Source organism: Selaginella moellendorffii, unplaced genomic scaffold (assembly GCF_000143415.4).
Source record: "Selaginella moellendorffii unplaced genomic scaffold, v1.0 SELMOscaffold_89, whole genome shotgun sequence".
Classification (NCBI taxonomy): Eukaryota; Viridiplantae; Streptophyta; class Lycopodiopsida; order Selaginellales; family Selaginellaceae; genus Selaginella; species Selaginella moellendorffii.
The window spans coordinates 679839-698974 of record NW_003314350.1 but is presented as its reverse complement, the minus strand read 5'-3'; the positions used below and the strand labels follow the sequence as shown (position 1 = coordinate 698974).

Here is a 19136-nt window from a genome sequence, read left to right as displayed (position 1 = left end):
AATGCTCTTGCGCTTCTTGATTGACCACGCAGTGGTCCAAACCTTGAAACTGGTGGGATATTTTTGCTGCTTTCTTTGGTTTGTCTTGCTTGGGTTCATTCCAGCCCTCCAAGCTCGGCCCGGAAGCTGTTACTGGTCTTGACTTGCAGTTGGAACCGGGGTCTTGTTCATGGAGAATGGAGAACGCCACAGCCGCAACTTTTTCCCATTAGTTTCTTGCCACTTTCCCACACCCACCTTCTATGATCCGGAGATCCTTCGAATTGTCAACTTCGGCCAGATTTAGTGTGCCTCGCGAGAGAAAACTGCTGAAAGACAGGACCACTAGACACAGAATCCTTAAAAAACAAAGAAAAAGAATCATTTCTGCGTACCTCGGAGGAGCGTATTCACGAGTTTGAGAGAATTCCTGCGGATTTGTCTGTGCCAGGCCAAAGAGGCCCAGTGCCCCACCAGTGTGAAGAATAGCGACTTTGTCTCCTGTTTCGTTCCAAGACAACTCTATCGCGACTTCCCACGCGGCGAGTGTGTAAATCGGGTCTAGCAAAATGCCAGTTTGTCGGGCTATACTCTTGCAAGCACCGATCTCCCCTTCAAAAATCTTTCCAAACCTGTGCTATCATACTATTATACTGTAGCTCGCAAGCTTATATATAAGTCATACCTGCGTACTCGTTTCCTCTCCTCCCAAACAAGAGGTAGGCTCAAAGCCTCTGCCGACTGATCGCAGCGAAACTGCTGAAGAAAACCAGTGACAAGGTTCTTCGTTTGTCTCTCGTAGTAGTCGCGAGAACCGGAGAGCATTACACCAACAATCTCCCACTGGTGAAGGCTGGAAGAAAGGATATATACCACCAAAAGGATTTAAACTCGAGCATACCCGAGCAACGCGATTCCTAGAGCCAAGCCAATGGCGGATGTTCCAGTGCCAGAATCGACCACGATTTTGATCTTGTCCTCTCGTTCGAAGACTTCGTTTTCGCTTAGCCATCTCACAAGTCTTATAAAGCCTGATCATAGATCGCACGAAAAAGATTAGAGATACAAACATATCAAGGTTGAAAATCACTCACCGAGGAGTGCTAGACCACTCGCACCACCTTCTCCAAGCACGGCCCATTTTCTTCTTCCTCTTCCGGGTTCAAGCAATCTAGAACTTTCTGAAGGAGTGATTGTTTCTCTGGTGATAGAGTTGCCATTCAACCAAAGAACTGGTTCTTCAGGACAAGCAACACGTTCCATATGCGAGCTTAACATTTTTTGTCGATCGGCATACTCGGTTCTTGGAACATACACCACGTTTCCATAAACCTCCGATATCAAGTTATATCCAGTCGTGACTTCAAGTTTTTCACCTCGTAGCAGCAAATGAGCCGACATCCCATGGTCAGCACACGCCACAGCTGAGCTGAGAAAACACGTTAGATAGAAAAGAAGAAGTATAAAACTAGAGAATTCTTAAAGTCTCTTTTTCATACCTACAGCAGCAGCATGAGCACTTTGACAGCCTCCACAAGTCACCTGATAGACATTGAAATCGCTTCAAAGGAAGAAAAGAAAGAACAAAAAACAAGCAGAGTACGTACCACGTCAGTGATTTCCTCGTCCTTGAGGAACGGGACCACAGCGTCGAGCTTTCTGATTTTGTTTCCACCGAGCGTCGGGTGCAGCAGGTCGTCTCGAATCACACGGAACTTGTGCGGCTCCTTCTCCGTCTTGCTTGTCACGTTTTTGCAGAAATCAAACTTGCTCAAGTCTTGAAAGTTGGACTCACGACCTTTCAAAGCAAACCCAACAGTGTCAATCCTGCTGCAAGGCGTTTCCAGAAGCCACACTCCTCTTTCCAGCAATGCATCCAGAGAAAACATGTCCAGAATTCTAAAACCCTAATGCGCCTTGGCGGTTTCAAGAGAGATTACGAAGTGATACAATTATGCCAGTGAACCAAGTCCACAAAGATACGTTGGAATGGGCCGCCTGAGTTTAAGGCCGCCTCCAGGCATAAGAGCAACTGTGAGCAGGTATGTCTGCGATTTTTGGTACACCATCTCATTTACGGTTCCAAGAGCGTGAGTAAGTTGATTTTAGAGCAGTGGCTTGCAGTTTCCACCAGATGGCATCAAGGAAAGATTGGCTGAACTCTTATTAACCACTGAAGTTACAGCCATTTATCGCAAGAATCGGGAGCATACTCTTGGATAAGCAACTCTATTCTGTTCGACGAGGTTCTGGGATACAGTGATTTGCAATCCGTGCAATCGCCCATCCAGAAGATCGGTTCCATGGAAGAGGCAGTGTAGTTTGCCGAGGAGCGCAGGAGCCAAGAGCTGAGAAGTTCCACTTCTTTGTTGATGGAAGCGAGGAGCTTCATGAGTCTGAAAACCATCTGGTTCCCTACGCAAGATTCTACTTAGTGGTGCGAGGGTCTGGCGGCGTACGAGTGCAAACCCGACCTTGCTCGTTATAGAGAAAGTGAAGCTAGAGATCAAGCCAGAGTTTGAAGCGTGTGGGGGAATGTGCGCAGTGGCATCGGCAGCTGGTACTTCGAGCAAGCAGCAGCAGCAGCACCGCAGGGACGAAGAAAAAAGAAAGAGAGAACGAAAATGATGGTATGTTGACAAACGGGGCGCGACCACCTTCCGCTACAAGGGTGGGGGATTCAGCGAGGTAAACAAAGAGTTGTGGATCTGATTCGACGTCATCACTTGAGAAATATGCAGCTTGCTGTTTTCTCGGACGTCCGAGGTCCAAGAATCAACCATCCAGGATATCAGAGTTGACAGCACAAGAAGAGGCTCTCGTGCACTACTTCGTCATGCGCTCGCGAGATTGCTGCAAAATTGTAAACCAAGACCACATTGCTATGCTCGTAATAAATGCCGTCCGGAACCGGAGAAGCATGTGAGAGAGTAGGAGCAGTCGATGATCGTGCGAAGAACAAAGTCGTGAGGAATTTTTCGCGGCATGAAGAGGTGGCTCGAGTGTGAGAGAGGGCTCAGTGACACAAGCTCCAGCCTAGTGGGGAATGCGAGACCGACAAGGACATGGCGAAGTTGGACATGACTTACATCCCAGGTACCTTTCAACCAAGTCTAAGCTTGCTCTGTTACCAAGCATGCGAGATGCTTCTGCTAACTGGCATTTGTTTTTCGTGTATTGTGATGCCCCATAGATTTGTAGATTCTATTGGCACTTGCCAGGCACGTCCAGTCGTGAGTATCAGGAAAGAAAGGCATTGTATCAATGAGTTCTTTACAGGATCTATCATATCCTCCACGAGCAAACAAGGAGATGATACAACCATATTGTTGCTTGCCAGGCGTTACTAAGTAGTCTATTATCATCGATTTAAAGAGAAAAAGGGAATCGTCAACCTCACCACTATGGCTCAAAGCAATCAGTGCAGAGGTAAAAGATACATCATCCAGCTTGACACCGTCAGCAACACAGTTTCTAAAGAGCTCCAAGGATTGTGCAGTTTGCCCATTTAAAGCATACATTCCAATTACTACATTCCAAGAAACCAGATTTTGCTCGGGCAAGGTTGAGAAAAACGCCTTTGCAGTATTCGTATGCCCATTTTGAGCATATGACACAAGTAGAGTGTTCCACGAAATAGAGTTCCTGTGTCTCATTTTCTGGAAGACCAAGAGGGCATCCTCGATGTATCCATGCTGAGAGTAAGCTGCCATCAGAGTGTTGTAAGAGACAATATTGTGGGAAGGCATCAAATCAAACAGGCACTTTGAGTCTTCTAAATGCCTGTGTTGGGAATGTCCTGACAACATAGCATTCCATGCAATTAGATCTCGCTCAGGCATCCTCTCAAACAACTCCTTCGCTTCCTCCACATTTCCTTGATAGTTTCTGGAATATAATAAAGAGGTCCAAGAAACAATGTCCCACTCGGGCATGGTATCAAAATGATTTTTTGCATTGTCCGGATGACCGTTTTGGGCATATGCCGAAAGCATAGAGTTCCAAATGAAAAGAGACCTGTATGGCATGCTATCAAACAAAAGCTTTGCATCGTCAACCTTGCCCTGTACAGTGTAGGCACTTAGCATGGCTACGTGTGTAAAGGAATCTTTCTCAGGCAGTAGTGTTTCGTACATTACTTTAGCAAGATCATGATGCCCGCCTGAGACATATGCCGCAAGCATGAAATTGTAAGACATTTGGTCCCACTCGGGCATTTTGTCAAATAACCTCTTTGTCTCGTCAAGATCCCCATCAAGAGCAAATGATCGGAGAACGCAGTTCCAAGAGCTAAGATTCCGAGAACACATCCAACTGAGCATCTCCTTGGCATTGAACGAGCTCCCATTGTCACAAAATGCCGCTAGCATTGCATTCATTGACACAAGGTCCCATTCCTCCATTGCATCAAATACCATCTTTGCTTGCTCAAGTTTCCCATTTTCAGCAAAGGCATTCAAGAGTGCCGTGTCTGAGACTACATCCTTGTCTGGAATTTGGTCGTAGAGCTTGATGATCTCGTCAAGATGCCCAATTGGAGTATATGCAGCAAGGAGTGTATTCCACGAGATAATGCTTGGATTGGGAATTGTAGCAAAGAATGCCTTTGCTTCGTCAAAGAGACCTTGAGCGGCTAAAGCGCTTAGAATTAAATTGTATGACACCAAATTTTTTCTTGGCATCCTTTCTAACAATGACAACGCTTCTCGCAAATTTCCGCTTTGAATATATGCTGCTAGCATAGAGTTCCAAGAAATTTTGTCTCGCTCAGGCATTTCTTCAAACACAAGTCTTGCTTCGTCAAGTAGACCATGATGTGAGTAGACTGATAGCATTGAATTCCAGGAAACCAATTTTTTCTCTTGCAAGTAATCAAATATCTTTCTCGCTTTCTCAATATGCCCAGCTTTGCCATATGCATTGATCATCGTATTGTGAGAAACCACGTCTTTTTCTTCCATTCCATCAAAAAACATCTCCAACACCTCAATCTCTTCATTTTGTGATATAGCGGCCAGCATTGTATTCCACGAAACTAGATTCTTCCTCGGCATGTCGCTGAAAATCTTCCTGGCTCCTCTCAAATCTCTGGCCCTCGTAAAAGCTGCAAGAACGGTGTTCCACGACACCAAATCCTTCTCTTGCATCGTTCGAAAAAACTCGACAGCGTCACCCAGTTTCCCGGCCTGCGAGTACGCAGCAAGCATTCCATTGCATGAAACCAAGTCCTTCCCAGGCATGGAGTCGTAAACCTCTTTAGCCCTCTGCAAATGCCCGTTCCTGGCATATGCTGACAGCATCAAGTTCCAAGTGAAGGAGTTCTTGGCGACCACAGCATCGAAGACTGAGCGAGCATCGGCCACACTTCCACATCTCCCATACATTTGAATGAGAAGATTCGAAAGATAAGTCCCTCGGTGGCTGCTGGAAGAAACCCGACTGTGGATCTGCTTGGCTTGAGACAGGCTCCTGGAAGAAGTTATCAGCGCGATGCATTCTTGCAGGCTAGGCACTGCCAAGTCCGGCATTCATACACGAAAACTTGTCACCAGGAGTTTGATAACAACTTACATCATGGAAAGAAGAAATGTTTGTTTGTAACATCTTGTATAATTTTTTAACGATCGTGGGTGCCTATGAGCGTATCAAAGTGGCGGGCTTCACGACGTGAATCACTAAACATCTTGATATGACTTTGCTATGTCATTTCTTGTTCTAGAATTTATCCTCGCACATCTTAGTCGTGGATTCCTTTTTGTAACATCCAAGCTCGTTGAATGGGAGGCAGAACCACGTCAAAGAAAGATAACTTCCTTGAAATTAGTTGCATATCAAACAATTCATACAAAAATGGTCCACATTGGAAGACACAATAGAACTCTCTACATGTCCTAAAAAGAATGGATAAAGATTCAAGTTGTTTTGAGTTGAACACCAGGCGCTATAGGCCAATCTTGACACCGCTCCACATTGTCAAGCTTGACAGCCTCTCCACAATCGCAGTTAGACTCCCCAAACGAAAAGAAGCAAGGATCCATAGTTCTTGCCTTGGAGCAAATGTCCCTGCCTGAGCCAGGCCCAGCCCACATAAGCCAAGGCCTCAACCCGGCTAATCCCTGGCCAATGTAGCCGAAAGTGGAGCCAGGACTCGTGATCAGCACATCGCTGAGCCCCAGCAAGTAAATCTCCGCGAGAGCCTTCTCATCGTGATCGAGAAATCCGGTGTGCTGCTGCCCCTCGTGGCTGGGCTGCTCCACTCTCACGATCGATCCATCGGCGGTGGAGGAGTTGAGGTAGATCTCTCGCAGCACGTCAAAGTGGTGCTCATCCAGCGAAGTCACCACCGCCGCGATCTGCTGCTGCTGCGAGCTGATCGAGGAGCGGAGCTTGATCCTCTCGACGTTGTTCTTGCTGATATTGGGAAGGATCTTTGTCTCCACGGCGCATTGGAACACCTCCGCCGCCAGGTTTTGACGAACTCCTTGCAAGTGTGGAGGAACTCTCATTTGGATGCCGACTACGCGGTCGGCGCGCGCGAGATATGAGTCGTAGAACCGCGCTGTGCGATCCCACACCGGATCGATGGGATGGAAGAGATAGCGGCTCAAGTGGTGGAAGATCGCCTGCTGCTGGGGGAAGAGCTTCGCGAGATCACTCCGGAAGGATTCCACCAAGAACAATCCCGGAGCAAAGTAGACGTTTGACCGGAGAAACAGCCACGTTACCTGCGATTGCAAGAGTTTTTGCTGCTCCTTGCAGAAGAATTTTCGATCGTCCGGGGTGTAGTCCACGGACAGATACGAGTAGGCCACATCTGGAAACTTGATCGAGCTCGCGAAATCGTGACAGTGCTGAGGAGTGATTTTTAGATCCGGGGCTTGGCCGATCCGCGATGAATCGTTGACTGTGGATAATCGGATCTCCAGAGGTCTGGGAAGGAGCCAGGAACTCTTTGGGAATGGCTCGCAGAACAATCGATCCATGTTCTCTGCGGACGAATCTCTCGCGATGAGTAAAACTCTGTTCGTGAGCAGAGCATAGAGAAAAGTGGAAGCAATCGCCAGCATCTTGTTCCCCAGGCCCTGCGATCCAAATGGCGCGATCCACACCACGAATTGGCAGTCGCCGTGATCGCCGTTTGGATCATCTCGGATCAATCGAGAGCACCGGGCGTGGATTTGCTCGTAGCGTCGCAGGCGGTGGATGAGAGCTGGCGATGGCGAGTAGCTTTCCGCCGATGGGTCTGTCGATTTGCGGCGATAGGACTGGAACTCTACGCGGCTCCGGCACTGGCGAGCATCGCCTTGCTCTGGAACGATGAGATCTTCCACGATCTTGTCCGGAAAGTGATTCTGAGACAGCAAAACGTAGAGGAAGAAGAGACCAGTGGTAATCAGAGCGATGGATTTTGGGTTGGAGTAAGACGCCATTTTCGCGACTCTCTCCATTCTTCACGAAGGGAATGATCGTGCGCATAGTCATAACTCTGCTCGTGAAGCTTCCGTGCTTGGCTGGTTTGCATGTACACGTAAAACTCCGACTGCATCAAACAACGCGCTGGTCAACCCTGGAGGGTAATTATAAAATAGCGATCACCTTTAATTCCATATAAATTATTCTAAGTAATAATAATTTGTTACGAGTTTGTTTGCTTAATAGTAGTGTTATTCTTAATTATTAATCTAATTGATCAAATAAAAATTTATAATTATAAGCATGTTTGTAATTTATAAACACAAGATTAATTTTATTGCAATACCAACCGGTAGAATAAAATAGAATATACTAGAAAGTGTTTAAGAAAGTATAAACATGTTTTAAAATTATAAATACAAAATTAATCTAAATGAATAAGAACCGTTAGATGGTAGAATATTTTAAATTTTCAAGCATATTTTAAGTATATTCACTACCATCTTAACTCCCCTTCCCTTAAGCAAACCAAAAAATATTAGCCATTGGATCTTAAAATGGTCTTTTACAATGGTCAGTTTTTTACTGGTGAAGTTTTTAGTTTAATAAAAGTAATGGCCTTTTCGCGATCATTAAACCTGTGGGAAGCTAGGTTTTCTTAAAACCAAGCGAGAAAAAGGGGAAGACGTGATGGCGCTCGAGGATGGCGAGTTTAGAGATGACGAGTGTGGCGAGCTTCTCAAGTGGTACATTAGACACGAGAAGTTGGGGCATGGAGGACAGGGCCAAGTCTACTTGCTGAGCGACGCAGCCCGCCACCGCCATAGGTACGCAGGAAAGATGTTTAAGTCGGAGAGTTGTGCCGAGAGGGAGACAAGGATCTTGGACAAGCTTCGCCCCATTCCTGGAGTTGTCTTCCTCCATGGGCTGAGGAGGGAGAGGAAGGTTGGCGGGCGTTGCTTTGGGACGATGGTCATGGAACTTTGTGGCCCTAGCCTGCGCGATCTAGCGATGAAAGGGCCACTGAGTGAGGAGGAGGTAGCCGAGATCGTTAAGGAGCTCGCTGAGACGCTCAAGGGCGTCCACTCGAGTGGTATTGTCCATCGCGATCTCAAGCTGGAGAACGTTTTCACCAAGCTGCAAGATGCAAGCACGATCAGGCCAGTGATTGGGGATTTTGGAGTGGCGACCGACGATGCCAGAGAGATGAGCCAGAGCTGCGGGACTGAGAAGTACATGGCTCCCGAGCTTATCTTTGTCGAGAGATATGGGCTGTTTTACACGAAGGCGGTGGATGTTTGGGGGCTTGGAGTGATCGCATACGAACTCCTCAAGGGCTACAACCGATCGAACCTGGAGATGGATTTGCTGCGCGAGGGGGAGTTCCAGTGGCCTGCCAATCTGTCACCAGAGGCGAAACATCTGATTATGGGCATGCTGGACTTGGATCCCAGGAAGAGATTGGCACTAGATCAAGTGATCAATCATCCTTGGATTCTAGAGAACTGTAGCACCACACGGGCTACTGCCAATATCACAAGTTGTTGTGGAGGGAAGAGAAGCACTCCACACTCTAGCCATCCAGCTGTGAAGAAACTTAGGGTGGTTTAGCCAAAACTTCTACACCAAAGCTCATCTAAAGTTAAATATGTTTTAACCAAGTTTTTGAAAAGATGTTTAAAATTGTCATAAGTTTCGTTGTAGCTCGGCTGCAACAACCAATCCTTAATGGTGTAACTTGTCATTAAACCCAATCCTTCGAAAGCAGCTACATTATTACCATGGAGTTACAAGGAAACAATAAAAAACAGCCATCAAACACCTTAAGAAGGTTGTAAAGCCTCATAACCAACAAGTGCATAGAAGATGATCTTCTCTCATTTCCTGATTACCTAAAACAATGATAGTGCCACTGTAAAGATGATGCTTGCTCCCTCATTTATATTTTGCATTCTTGCACATATTAGGAACTCAAGCACAGTTACCTTGTGTGAGTAGACAGCTCTTTGGTTATGAAAGCTCGTTCTAAGGTTGATGTGATATAGCAAATTTCATAGGCAAACTGGCTAAAGCTTGTAGTATCAATGAACTAACTCTTGTCACTTGGACTCTGCATATTAAAAACAATCTTCAGACATGAAGAAAATACCAAGATAATAACATAATATTTTAAACATTTCTTTTTCTTTTTCTTTTCCGTACCATATTGTCCTTGGTTAACCGTATTATAGTTAAATTTTATCATGCTTTTCATGCTCAATAAAAAGAAACTATAATTAAATAAAGCTATTTAACAATAGCTTAAACAAAGAATTTCAAAAAAATTTAATAAAAGTTTCAATTATGATTTTGACGCCTTTCACTCACTCTAATAGAGATTTGGTAAAACATGATGGAAGTATCAAATTTTAAGTTGGATGGTTCTACATGGCAAGGAATGATGGAAGCATTAGATCTGAATATAATATTCCACTCAGAGCACAACAAAAGAGAAAAGACCTTGCATGCAATTTAATTCACTCTTGGTCCCTCTAATTTTCATTTGGATACTAAACTATTGTAAATTAAATTGCGCTTAATAAAGTTTTACATGACTAATATAAATCTTAAGTATTATTTTAAACAACCGAAATGATTAGTAGTTTTTGTTTCCCACCAAATAGCATTTGGACTATTAGCCTCATAAATTACTAAGTTGCAATTATTTAATAAACTAAGATAAGTAAGAAGTATACAATCTGGTTGATTATAACAATAATGATCAATTGACCACATTTTTATTTTCTTATCAGTATATAATACCAAATTCCCATCTTTTTGAAGATCAAGCTTACATTGACCAATAAAATCAAATGTGATATCAGATCTCCATAATAAATTTTTTCCTGAATAAAGTGAAACTTTACAATTTATTTCTATTAATAATACATTTTTGCGATTTGGGGATACCAAAAATTGGCCTGTATATAACACATGGTCTGAAAAACCAGCATTTAAAGTAGTTAAGGTAGTATCACAATTATCATATGAAAGATAAGATGTAAACAAACTATTAACTTTACTTAAGGTTAGTCTCCACCAAAACACAACTGAATATTGAATTATATAATTTTGAGATATAATCTTGCATACATCAGATTTTGCTGCAATCATTGTAGCATTATATGTATTGACTAAGTATCTAACAGCTTCTTTGATTCTCATACCAATAATTGTATTTTCAGTTTGACCAGTTGAACAATATGGTGGCTCTCCATCCACACGCTCAATTCTTACAGCAAATACACCCCTGCCAATATTTAAAACAGTTAAATTCTTAAAATTTCTTGAATATGAATGATAATTTTTAATGTGAGTTAAAAGATCTAAGAATCCATTATTAATTATAAGGTTAATTTCATTTTCAGTGAGTGTGTTATTATTACCCCATTCTACAGTTGCTCTTCCATAAACTATATTTTTAATTAAAAATAGAAAATATAAAAATAAAAACAATAATATTTTCATAAGTCTATACTTAATTAGCTCTAATATATAAGAAATTTGTGTCTTTTGTTAAAAAATATTTTTTATAAAAATATTATAATATTTTTAAAGTTTTCTATTAAATTTTTATTATAAATATATTTAATAAAGATAAAGAAAAAGAAAAAGAAAAAAGTGAGTTCCTAAAGTAGGGCATGGATATTCCCTATTTCAAATAGTTTCATAGAATATACTGCTTAGTTTAAATCTATTTAGCCTAATTGTAATCCCTGAATAGATGGCTAATTAGCTAAATCCAAGTAGGGTAAGTAGTAAGAATATATGCTAGAATATGCTTTTTCAATTCAACAGTCATGTTTTAAGAACTGATGGAACCTTGGGAAGGGAAATTAATTGAAGCCAAAGTAGAGGTAGTCGAATATACAAAGTAAATTGGCAAATTGGATAGAAATTTTTTTTAGCTTAAAGTAGAAATTTTCACTAAAGATGTATTAACACCTCTTTTGCTCAACTTGTCAAGGAAGTTGTGCAAGGTTGAGGAATTTGGTTTATAATGTCCATTGGAATTGTTCACTCTGAAACAATATATATACCTTTGGTCACAATCATTTGAAAATAAAAAATCTCTTGCCTTTATCATTCAAGTTTTGTAGCAGCTGGAGCCATAAGAGCAGCAGGAATGTTGAATGTATGCAAGGAGTCTTGCTGGTAACCATCTTTTTTCTGGAAGGAAGAGACGAATTTGTATAGAATAATAGGGATGCCTACCTCAGCAGCATATATCCCATTTGGATCCATTACAAACAAGAATGTAGGAGAATAAGTTTCATGGACAGGAATGCCAGTTGCCTTATAGACCAGTTTCCCTTCTTGGATTATCACCTCAAATCTACCCCTTTCTTCCTGTTTGTCATGAAGAGGCCAATTTTACGTGCATATTTGGATGAAATTTACTGGATCTAGATTCAACTTTTCTGTCACTTATATAAAATAACTTCGACTTTCGACTTCTTTAACTTTAACCTAAGAACGATCTGAAAAAAGACTTGTCCAACCAGCCACATTTATTCAAAGTATGTGCAGAGGGGCGTATTTCATCAACCTGTGGCAATAGGGATTAAGAACCAGAAACTCTGAAAGTTAATCACAGCTTCAAGCCAGTAGCCACTTGAGAGTATCCAGACCTTTACCAATCTAGCAAGCCACTGATCTTATATAACAACTTACTAAAGAAGAACTTAGACTTTGGTGGCTTGCTTCACAGTTTGCCGCCACTTTGCCCGAACATCCATTCATCTGAACTTTTCTCGTTTAAAAGGATTTAAACTTATATTGTTTAAGAATGTTCTAAGACTCTAAATTAGTCTTTAATTAATTAAAAGAATTTCTGTTATAACCTCGAATTAAAGGAATCGGGCTTGAAGATAGAACCCTCATTGATATGCGTGTTGCCACCTTAGGAGGCCGAGTCCTTGACGAGGCCTTGCACAAAAACATACGTGTGTCATCCAAGCGAAGTGTCACTCTTCTTTCAGGTTGTAATCACCATCCATGGTTTGAGCAAGGAAACCAGAACCTTACACATATTCCCCAAATCCAAAACCTTCAAGAATCGGGCATCAGCGAAACAGGCAGCCAAGCCCAAACTCTACCAGCACATCGCAGAGACGACCACTGGCAGCTTGCCTCCAACAATATACACAGTGTTGTCCCTGCTTCGGTTATCTAAGACTCTTCGCTCCAAAAAACCCGACAGCGTCACCCAGTTTCCCGGCCTGAGAGTACGCAGCAAGCATTCCATTGCATGAAACTAAGTCCTTCCCAGGCATGGAGTCTTAAACCTCTTTAGCCCTCTGCAAATGCCCGTTCTTGGCATATGCTGACAGCATCAAATTCCAAGTGAGTTCTACAGCATCGAAGACCGAGCAAGCAACGGCCACATGTCCACATCTCCCATACATTTGATGTGAAGATTCAACAGAAAAGTCCCTTGGTGGCTGCTGGAAAAAACCCGACTTTGGATCAGCTTGGCTTGAGACAGGCTCCTGGAAGAAGTTATCAACGCGATCATTCTTGCAGGCTTGGCACTGCCGAGTCCAAAGAAGACATTCATACACGAAAACTTCACCAGGAGTTTGATCCCACTGGAACTACAACTTGCACGGCCATGGAAACAAAAAGAGGAGAATCACCCATCATGCAAATCTTATAAATTGAAAAACGTCTATCATGTGAATGATAATTACAGAAGCTATGCCATTTCTTGCTATAAATTTATCCTCGCACATCTTAATCGTGGATTCTTTTTTGTAACATCCAAGCTCAGGGATTAACCGGGTTGAGGCCCTGGCTTATGTGGGCTGGGCCTGGATCAGGTGGGGATGTTTGCTCCAAGGCAAGAACTATGGATCCTTGCTTCTTTTCGTTTCGGGAGTCTAACTGCGATTATGGAGATGTCAAGCTATAGCGCCTGGTGTTTAACTCAAACCAACTTGAATCTTAATCCATTCTTTTTAGGACATGTAGAGAGTTTTGGTATGAATTGTTTGATATAGGAAGCTATCTTTCTTTGACATGGTTATGCCTCCATTCCATGGCCAATGTAGCCGAAAGTGGTGCCAGGAGCAACCCAGAAAATAAATCTCCGCGAGAGCCTTCTCGTCGTGATCGAGAAATCCGGTATGCTGCTGCCCCTCGTGGCTGGGCTGCTCCACTCTCACGATCGATCCATCGGCGGTGGAGGAGTTGAGGTAGATCTCCGTCAAAGTGACGCTCGTCCAGCGAAGTCACTACCGCCGCGATCTGCTGCTGCCCACCAAGAACAATCCCGGAACGAAGTAGACGTTTGACCGGCGAAACAGCCATGCGATTGGAAGAGTTTTTGCTGCTCCTTGCAGAAAAAATTTCGATCGTCCGAGTTCCTGGCTCCCTGGAGAGCCGATTATTCACAGTCAACAACGATTCATCACGCCCGGATCTTCTAAGCACTGTCACGATTTCGCGAACTCGATCAAGTTATCTGTCCGTGGACTACACTTCTTTGGGAATGGCTCGCAAAACAATCGATCCATGTTCTCTGTGGACGAATCTCTCGCGATGAGAAAAACTCTGTTCATGAGCAGAGCATAGAGAAAAGTGGAAGCAATCGCCAGCATCTTGTTTCCCAGGCTCGCGATCCAAATGGCGCTATCCACACCACGAATTGGGAGTCGCCGTGATCGCCGTTTGGGTCATCTTGGATCAATCGAGAGCACCGGGCGTGGATTTGCTCGTAACGTCGCGGTGGATGAGAGCTGGAGATGGCGAGTAGCTTTCCGCCGATGGGTCTGAGGATTTGCGGCGATAGCACTGGAACTCTAGCCGCTGCGAGCATCGCCTTGCTCTGGAACGATGAGATCCTCCGCGACCTTGTCCGGGAAGTAATTCTGAGACAGCAAAACGTAGAGGAAGAACAGACCAGTGGTGTGTGAAGAGGATGCTAGACAAGGACGAGGGTCTTATGGGTTATGGAGGGAATGTGCGATGAGAAAGGTGGTGGATTCGAGGATTGAGTATCTCTCGAGGGAGCCGAGGTAAAGAGGAACTATTTGCTGCCACTGATGAAGGTGGTTTTTATGGAAATCCCCGGAACCAGTGGCGCTTGGATGAAGTGGGACTGTGGGAGAGCACTGCATTTGGGGAGGAGATGGAACATCCCCAAGGACTGAAAGACAGGCTTACGTGCAGGGAATTTAAAAAATCAAGTGTTGTTAAATGCCCACTAAGGGCATTACATGGAATTTGTGAATCTTCTTTGCTTTACAATGAGCTGTAACTGCAGTTACACATCTGAGGATTCAAATCGCTTTGAAGTTGAATATACCCTTTACATAATGTTGTTGAGGATATAGAAAAATAGTAACATGCGAACTTTAATTTTTGATGACCGGTTGATAACACAGCCCACAACGTTCGCAGAAAAGATGGTTAAGCGTGAGAGTGGCGCCAAGAGGGAACAAGGATCTTATCTCTCTCCAGGGGCTGAAAAGGGAGAAAAGGGAGAAAGGGAGAAGAAGGTTGACAGGTGTTGCTTTGGGACGATAGTCATGGAGCTGTGTGGCCCTAGCCTGTGGGATCAAGCGATGAAAGGGCCACTGAGCGAGAAGGAGGTAGCCGAGATTCTGAAGAAGCTGGCCGAGACACTCAGTCGAAGGGTGTTGCCCATCGCGACCTCAAGCTGGAGAACGTTTTCACCAAGCTGCAAGATGCAAGCATAGACGAACCACTGATTGGTGGATTTGGAGTGGTAACCGACGATCCAAGAGAGATGAGCTAGTGTTGTGGGACAAAGAAGTACATGGCTCCTGAGAATATCTTCATCGAGAGATACAGGAGATTGTCATACACAAAGGCAGTGGATGTTTGGGGGCTTGGAGTGATGGCATACAAGCTTCTCAAAGGCTACAAGTGATCGAACCTGGAGTTCCAGTGGCTTGTCAATATGTAGCCGGAGGTGTAAAATCTGATTATGGAGGAAAAGATTGACACTAGATCATGTGATCAATCATTCTTAAATTCTAGAGAACTATAGCACTGTAAAGAACCAACCCGCTGAGGTGTCGTAGGCTAAAGGAACCCCGAAAGCATGACCAAAATGACAAAGAGTTCATCGGATGGGACCAAGTCAAAGATCAAGTCCAAGACCGACTCTAGGACCGAGTTCGAGATAGAGTCCGGAATCAAGTCTGAGACCGACTCGGGGACCGAGTTCGAGTCCGAGTTCGAGACGGAGTCCGAGATCCGAGATCGGGTCCGAGACCGAGTCCAAAGTCGAGTCCGAGGTCGGGCCCGAGATCGGGTCCGAGATCGAGTCCGCGATCGAGTCCGAGACCGAATCCGAAGTCGGATCCGAAATCGGATCCGAGATCGAGCCAGAGACTAAGTCCAAATACTAATACGGGTCAAGGGGTGAAAGCCCAAAGCGTGCGTCCCCCAGGGGGGAGGGGCTGCAGGGGGTTCCAAAAGTATAGTAGGGATAGTGAGGTCCAGGAACCAGTTGAAGGGACTCTCCAGTTGGGCTTCCAAACCGACTTGAGGTTGAGACTGGGACCGAGGGGCCTTGGGTGGGAGTGAGCATGGACTTGGCTGGTGCCGGAGGGGCCATCCAAGGAAGTGCTCAAGAGCAGCTCCCACTCCCGAAAGGGAAACCGATTGCGGTGCTCCCGGCTCATGTGGAGTGGTGCCCCACTTGAGTACCATGCGGCTCATTGGTCCTCGCCCTTCCTAGGGGCTTGGGCCTTCCTTCGGGATGGAAGTGGGGGGCGAGAGGTACCCATACCGGGCCGCTAGGCCACGGTGTTTCGCCCCGGCATCCCGAAGCAAGTGTTGCACTCAAGACTTGGGATTTAGAGGGTCCCATGATCAAGTCTTGTGGTACCAAGGGATGTTAGGAACCTGGAAGCTTGGTGTGCTTGGTTGCTTGTGCTTGCGGGGAGTGTAGCCGAACCTTAAGTCCAGTCTAACCCGGGGAGGGGGATTGGGAGTGATTTGGGAATCCGTGGAAGGATGGCTAACACCCCGTTGCTCGTGCAGTGAGTAGCTGAAACCAAGTAGGAGTTGGTACCATAGGCGAGAACCTTGGCGAGGGAACTTAACAAAAGCCAAGGCAGTGTTGGACGGATAGACGAGGTAAGCTGGCAAATTGGAAAGGAAAAATTTGTGGCTTACAATTTGGTATCGGAGCCTTTTCCTCAGTTCTAGCGAAGGATAGAGGCGGATTGCTGGGAGATGGCAAGGGCAGGGCGTAAGCGAACCCAGGTGGAGACGGAACCTCCGCCAGAGCTGGAGCCTCCGGTCGAACAAGAGGCTATGGATGAGGAATCCTTGCATGAGGAGGACTCCAGTGAGGAAACTTCCAAACAGGAGTCCGGTGGCGAGGTTCGGTCGTCCAAGGCTCGATTGGACGTTCTAGAAGGTCAATTGGCGCAGACCAATGCCCTGCTGGAGACTCTCGTATGCAAGCTAAAGCGTGACGAGAAGCGGAAGAAAAGGCGAAAGACTGCGGATGCTGGCAGCGCAGAAGGTGCGGACCCTTCGGCAGGGACTGAGGCAAAACCAGACAAGGTCGAACAGACTGAAGTGGAATCAGTCCCTCAGGCAGTTCCCAAGTACAAACCAAAGCCCCCACCGGTCTTCAAGGGAGTGAATGACTATAAGGTGGTGGAGGATTGGTTTTATGATATGGAGGACTACTTCCGAGCGTTGCGGTTACCAAGCTCGGAGAAGGTCCCATGTGCAAAACCATACTTAGCAGATAATGCCAAGTCTTGGTGGAGAACAACGGAGGCCAACGAAGGACCGGTGGTCACTTGGGACATGATGAAGGCGAGGATCCGCGCAACATATGTTCCTCCGAATGCCACTCTGCATCTGAGGGATGAACTGAGTAGGCTGAAGCAGACTGGAACCATCCAGGAATATGTGAATGGGTTCATGGCAAAGAGGATACTTGTCATGGACATAGGGGATATGGATGCGTTCCATGCCTTCATATCAGGTTTGCAAACCTGGGCTCGCGGTGAGGTGATGCGCTAGAACCCGACCAACTACAAGGAAGCGTTGGATGCGGCCATCAAGGTGCATTTTAACGATAACCTGCGAAAGGGGAACACGACGGGGTCGGGATCCACATTTAGGAAAGGGGCCAAACCAAGGGGAACATATAGCAAGGGGAAATTCAAGAAGAGTTTCTCTAAGAATGAGTCCTCGGGGTTCCGGAAAGGCAAATCCGGTGGCCAGCGAGCAAGTACGTGGGGGAGTCAAGCGAAAAGAGACAAACCCACGGATAAGAAGGTCAAGTCGTATAGCAGCGTGGGAAACAACGTATGCTACAACTGCGGTGAAGTGGGACACTTTTCGAGGGAATGTCCCTACCCGAAGAAGGCCAGAGCCAATATGGCCATCAAGTCGGGTGAAGTCCAAAATGAGGTATGTGATCCAGTCCCTAACTCAAAGTTACTCATTACACGAGCAACTTTGGTAGAGAGTCGTTCGCGACATCTACTAGCCCTCCGAGGGAAGCTCGGAGGTAGCTTTGTTAAGATCCTTATTGACACAGGTGCTTCGGATAATTTTGTGGCTGCAGACATAGTCCGGCAAGCCGGACTAACGGTGCAGCGGCTAGGCGAACCAAGGACTATAGAGTTTGTTCAAGGTAGCCAAAGCACCGATGAGGTACTTCGACAAGCGAAAGTCGAAGTAGGGACATGGAAAGTAGACATGGATTTCACCGTGTTGGACATGGCGGGATTTGACGTGATCTTCGGAATGGATTGGTTCAATCGGTTCGTGGTAGCCCTACATGGACAAGGTAGGAACCTTATGGTACTGGCGAATGCCCAAGGAAGAAGATCGAGGGTGGAGGCCCAGGATCTAAAGGTAGGGCAAAGCAAGGCCAAAGAATCCTGCTTAAACCTGGTGTCCACGAGAGGACAACTCACTAAAGGAACTAAGGCAGCCTTTTTGTGCTTACTCTCGGTGAAGAGTGACAAAAAGACAAGAACGGAAGAAGTGCCTTTAGTGATCCAGCGAGTGTTGGACCAATTCCAGAATACCATGCCGGAGGAGCTACCAGCGGGGTTGCCCCCCGCACGACCGATAGAACATAAGATTGAGCTGGTCGAGGGCGCTGAGGCGGTGGTTCGTCCACCCTATCGTTTGAACGAAAAAGAACTCAAGGAGCTCAAGTGCCAACTAGAGGAGTTGGTGGACAAAGGGTATGTTAGGTTGAGCAAGTCGCCGTATGGGGCGTCGGTATTATTTGTGAAAAAGAAAGATGGATCTATGCGCATGTGCATAGATTACCGGTTGCTCAACAAGTATACCAAGAAGAACAAATACCCTTTGCCAAGGATTGAAGACCTGTTCGATAGGTTGGGAAAGGCAAAATACTTCTCGAGGATTGACCTAAGGTCAAGATACTACCAGATCAGGGTAGCTGAGGAAGATGTCGAGAAGACAACCTGTCGAACGAGGTATGGGAGCTTTGAGTTTCTGGTGATGCCCTTTGGGCTGTGCAATGCGCCGGCAACGTTTTCGGCGTTGATGAACCACATCTTTGTACCCTATCTGGATCACTTCGTGGTCGTCTATATTGACGACATCCTGATCTATAGCGAGACGCTAGAGGAGCATGCCGAACACTTGGCGAAGGTGTTTGAGAAACTAAGGGAACACAAGCTGTATGCTAAAGAGAGCAAATGTGACTTTGCTCAACAAGA

The 19136-nt window shown here is 45.4% G+C and overlaps 4 protein-coding genes across 4 annotated transcripts; 1 reads left to right on the top strand and 3 right to left on the bottom strand.

Moving 5' to 3' along the window:
• Positions 1–187: 187 nt before the first annotated feature.
• On the bottom strand, positions 188–1868 carry LOC9638342 (D-cysteine desulfhydrase 2, mitochondrial). The gene is made up of 6 exons (XM_024662367.1): positions 1587–1868; positions 1479–1540; positions 1074–1408; positions 881–1010; positions 665–832; positions 188–611 (listed from the first exon to the last, which is right to left on the bottom strand). Exons 1-6 carry the CDS (start codon positions 1866–1868, stop codon positions 209–211), a joined length of 1380 nt encoding a protein of 459 aa, XP_024518135.1. The 3' UTR covers positions 188–208.
• A 1263-nt stretch (positions 1869–3131) lies between these two features.
• LOC112341753 (pentatricopeptide repeat-containing protein At2g35030, mitochondrial-like) lies at positions 3132–5507 on the bottom strand. The gene has a single exon (XM_024662366.1). It carries the CDS (start codon positions 5505–5507, stop codon positions 3132–3134), a length of 2376 nt encoding a protein of 791 aa, XP_024518134.1.
• Positions 5508–5891: 384 nt separating this feature from the next.
• LOC112341752 (probable fucosyltransferase 8) lies at positions 5892–7409 on the bottom strand. The gene has a single exon (XM_024662365.1). The coding sequence runs from the start codon at positions 7407–7409 to the stop codon at positions 5892–5894; it is 1518 nt and encodes a 505-aa protein (XP_024518133.1).
• A 673-nt stretch (positions 7410–8082) lies between these two features.
• Positions 8083–12686, top strand: LOC9638887 (ribosomal protein S6 kinase alpha-5). Its single transcript, XM_002988591.2, has 2 exons — positions 8083–8868; positions 12414–12686. The coding sequence occupies exons 1-2, from the start codon at positions 8083–8085 to the stop codon at positions 12684–12686; spliced, it is 1059 nt and encodes a 352-aa protein (XP_002988637.2).
• The last annotated feature ends 6450 nt before the right edge of the window (positions 12687–19136 follow it).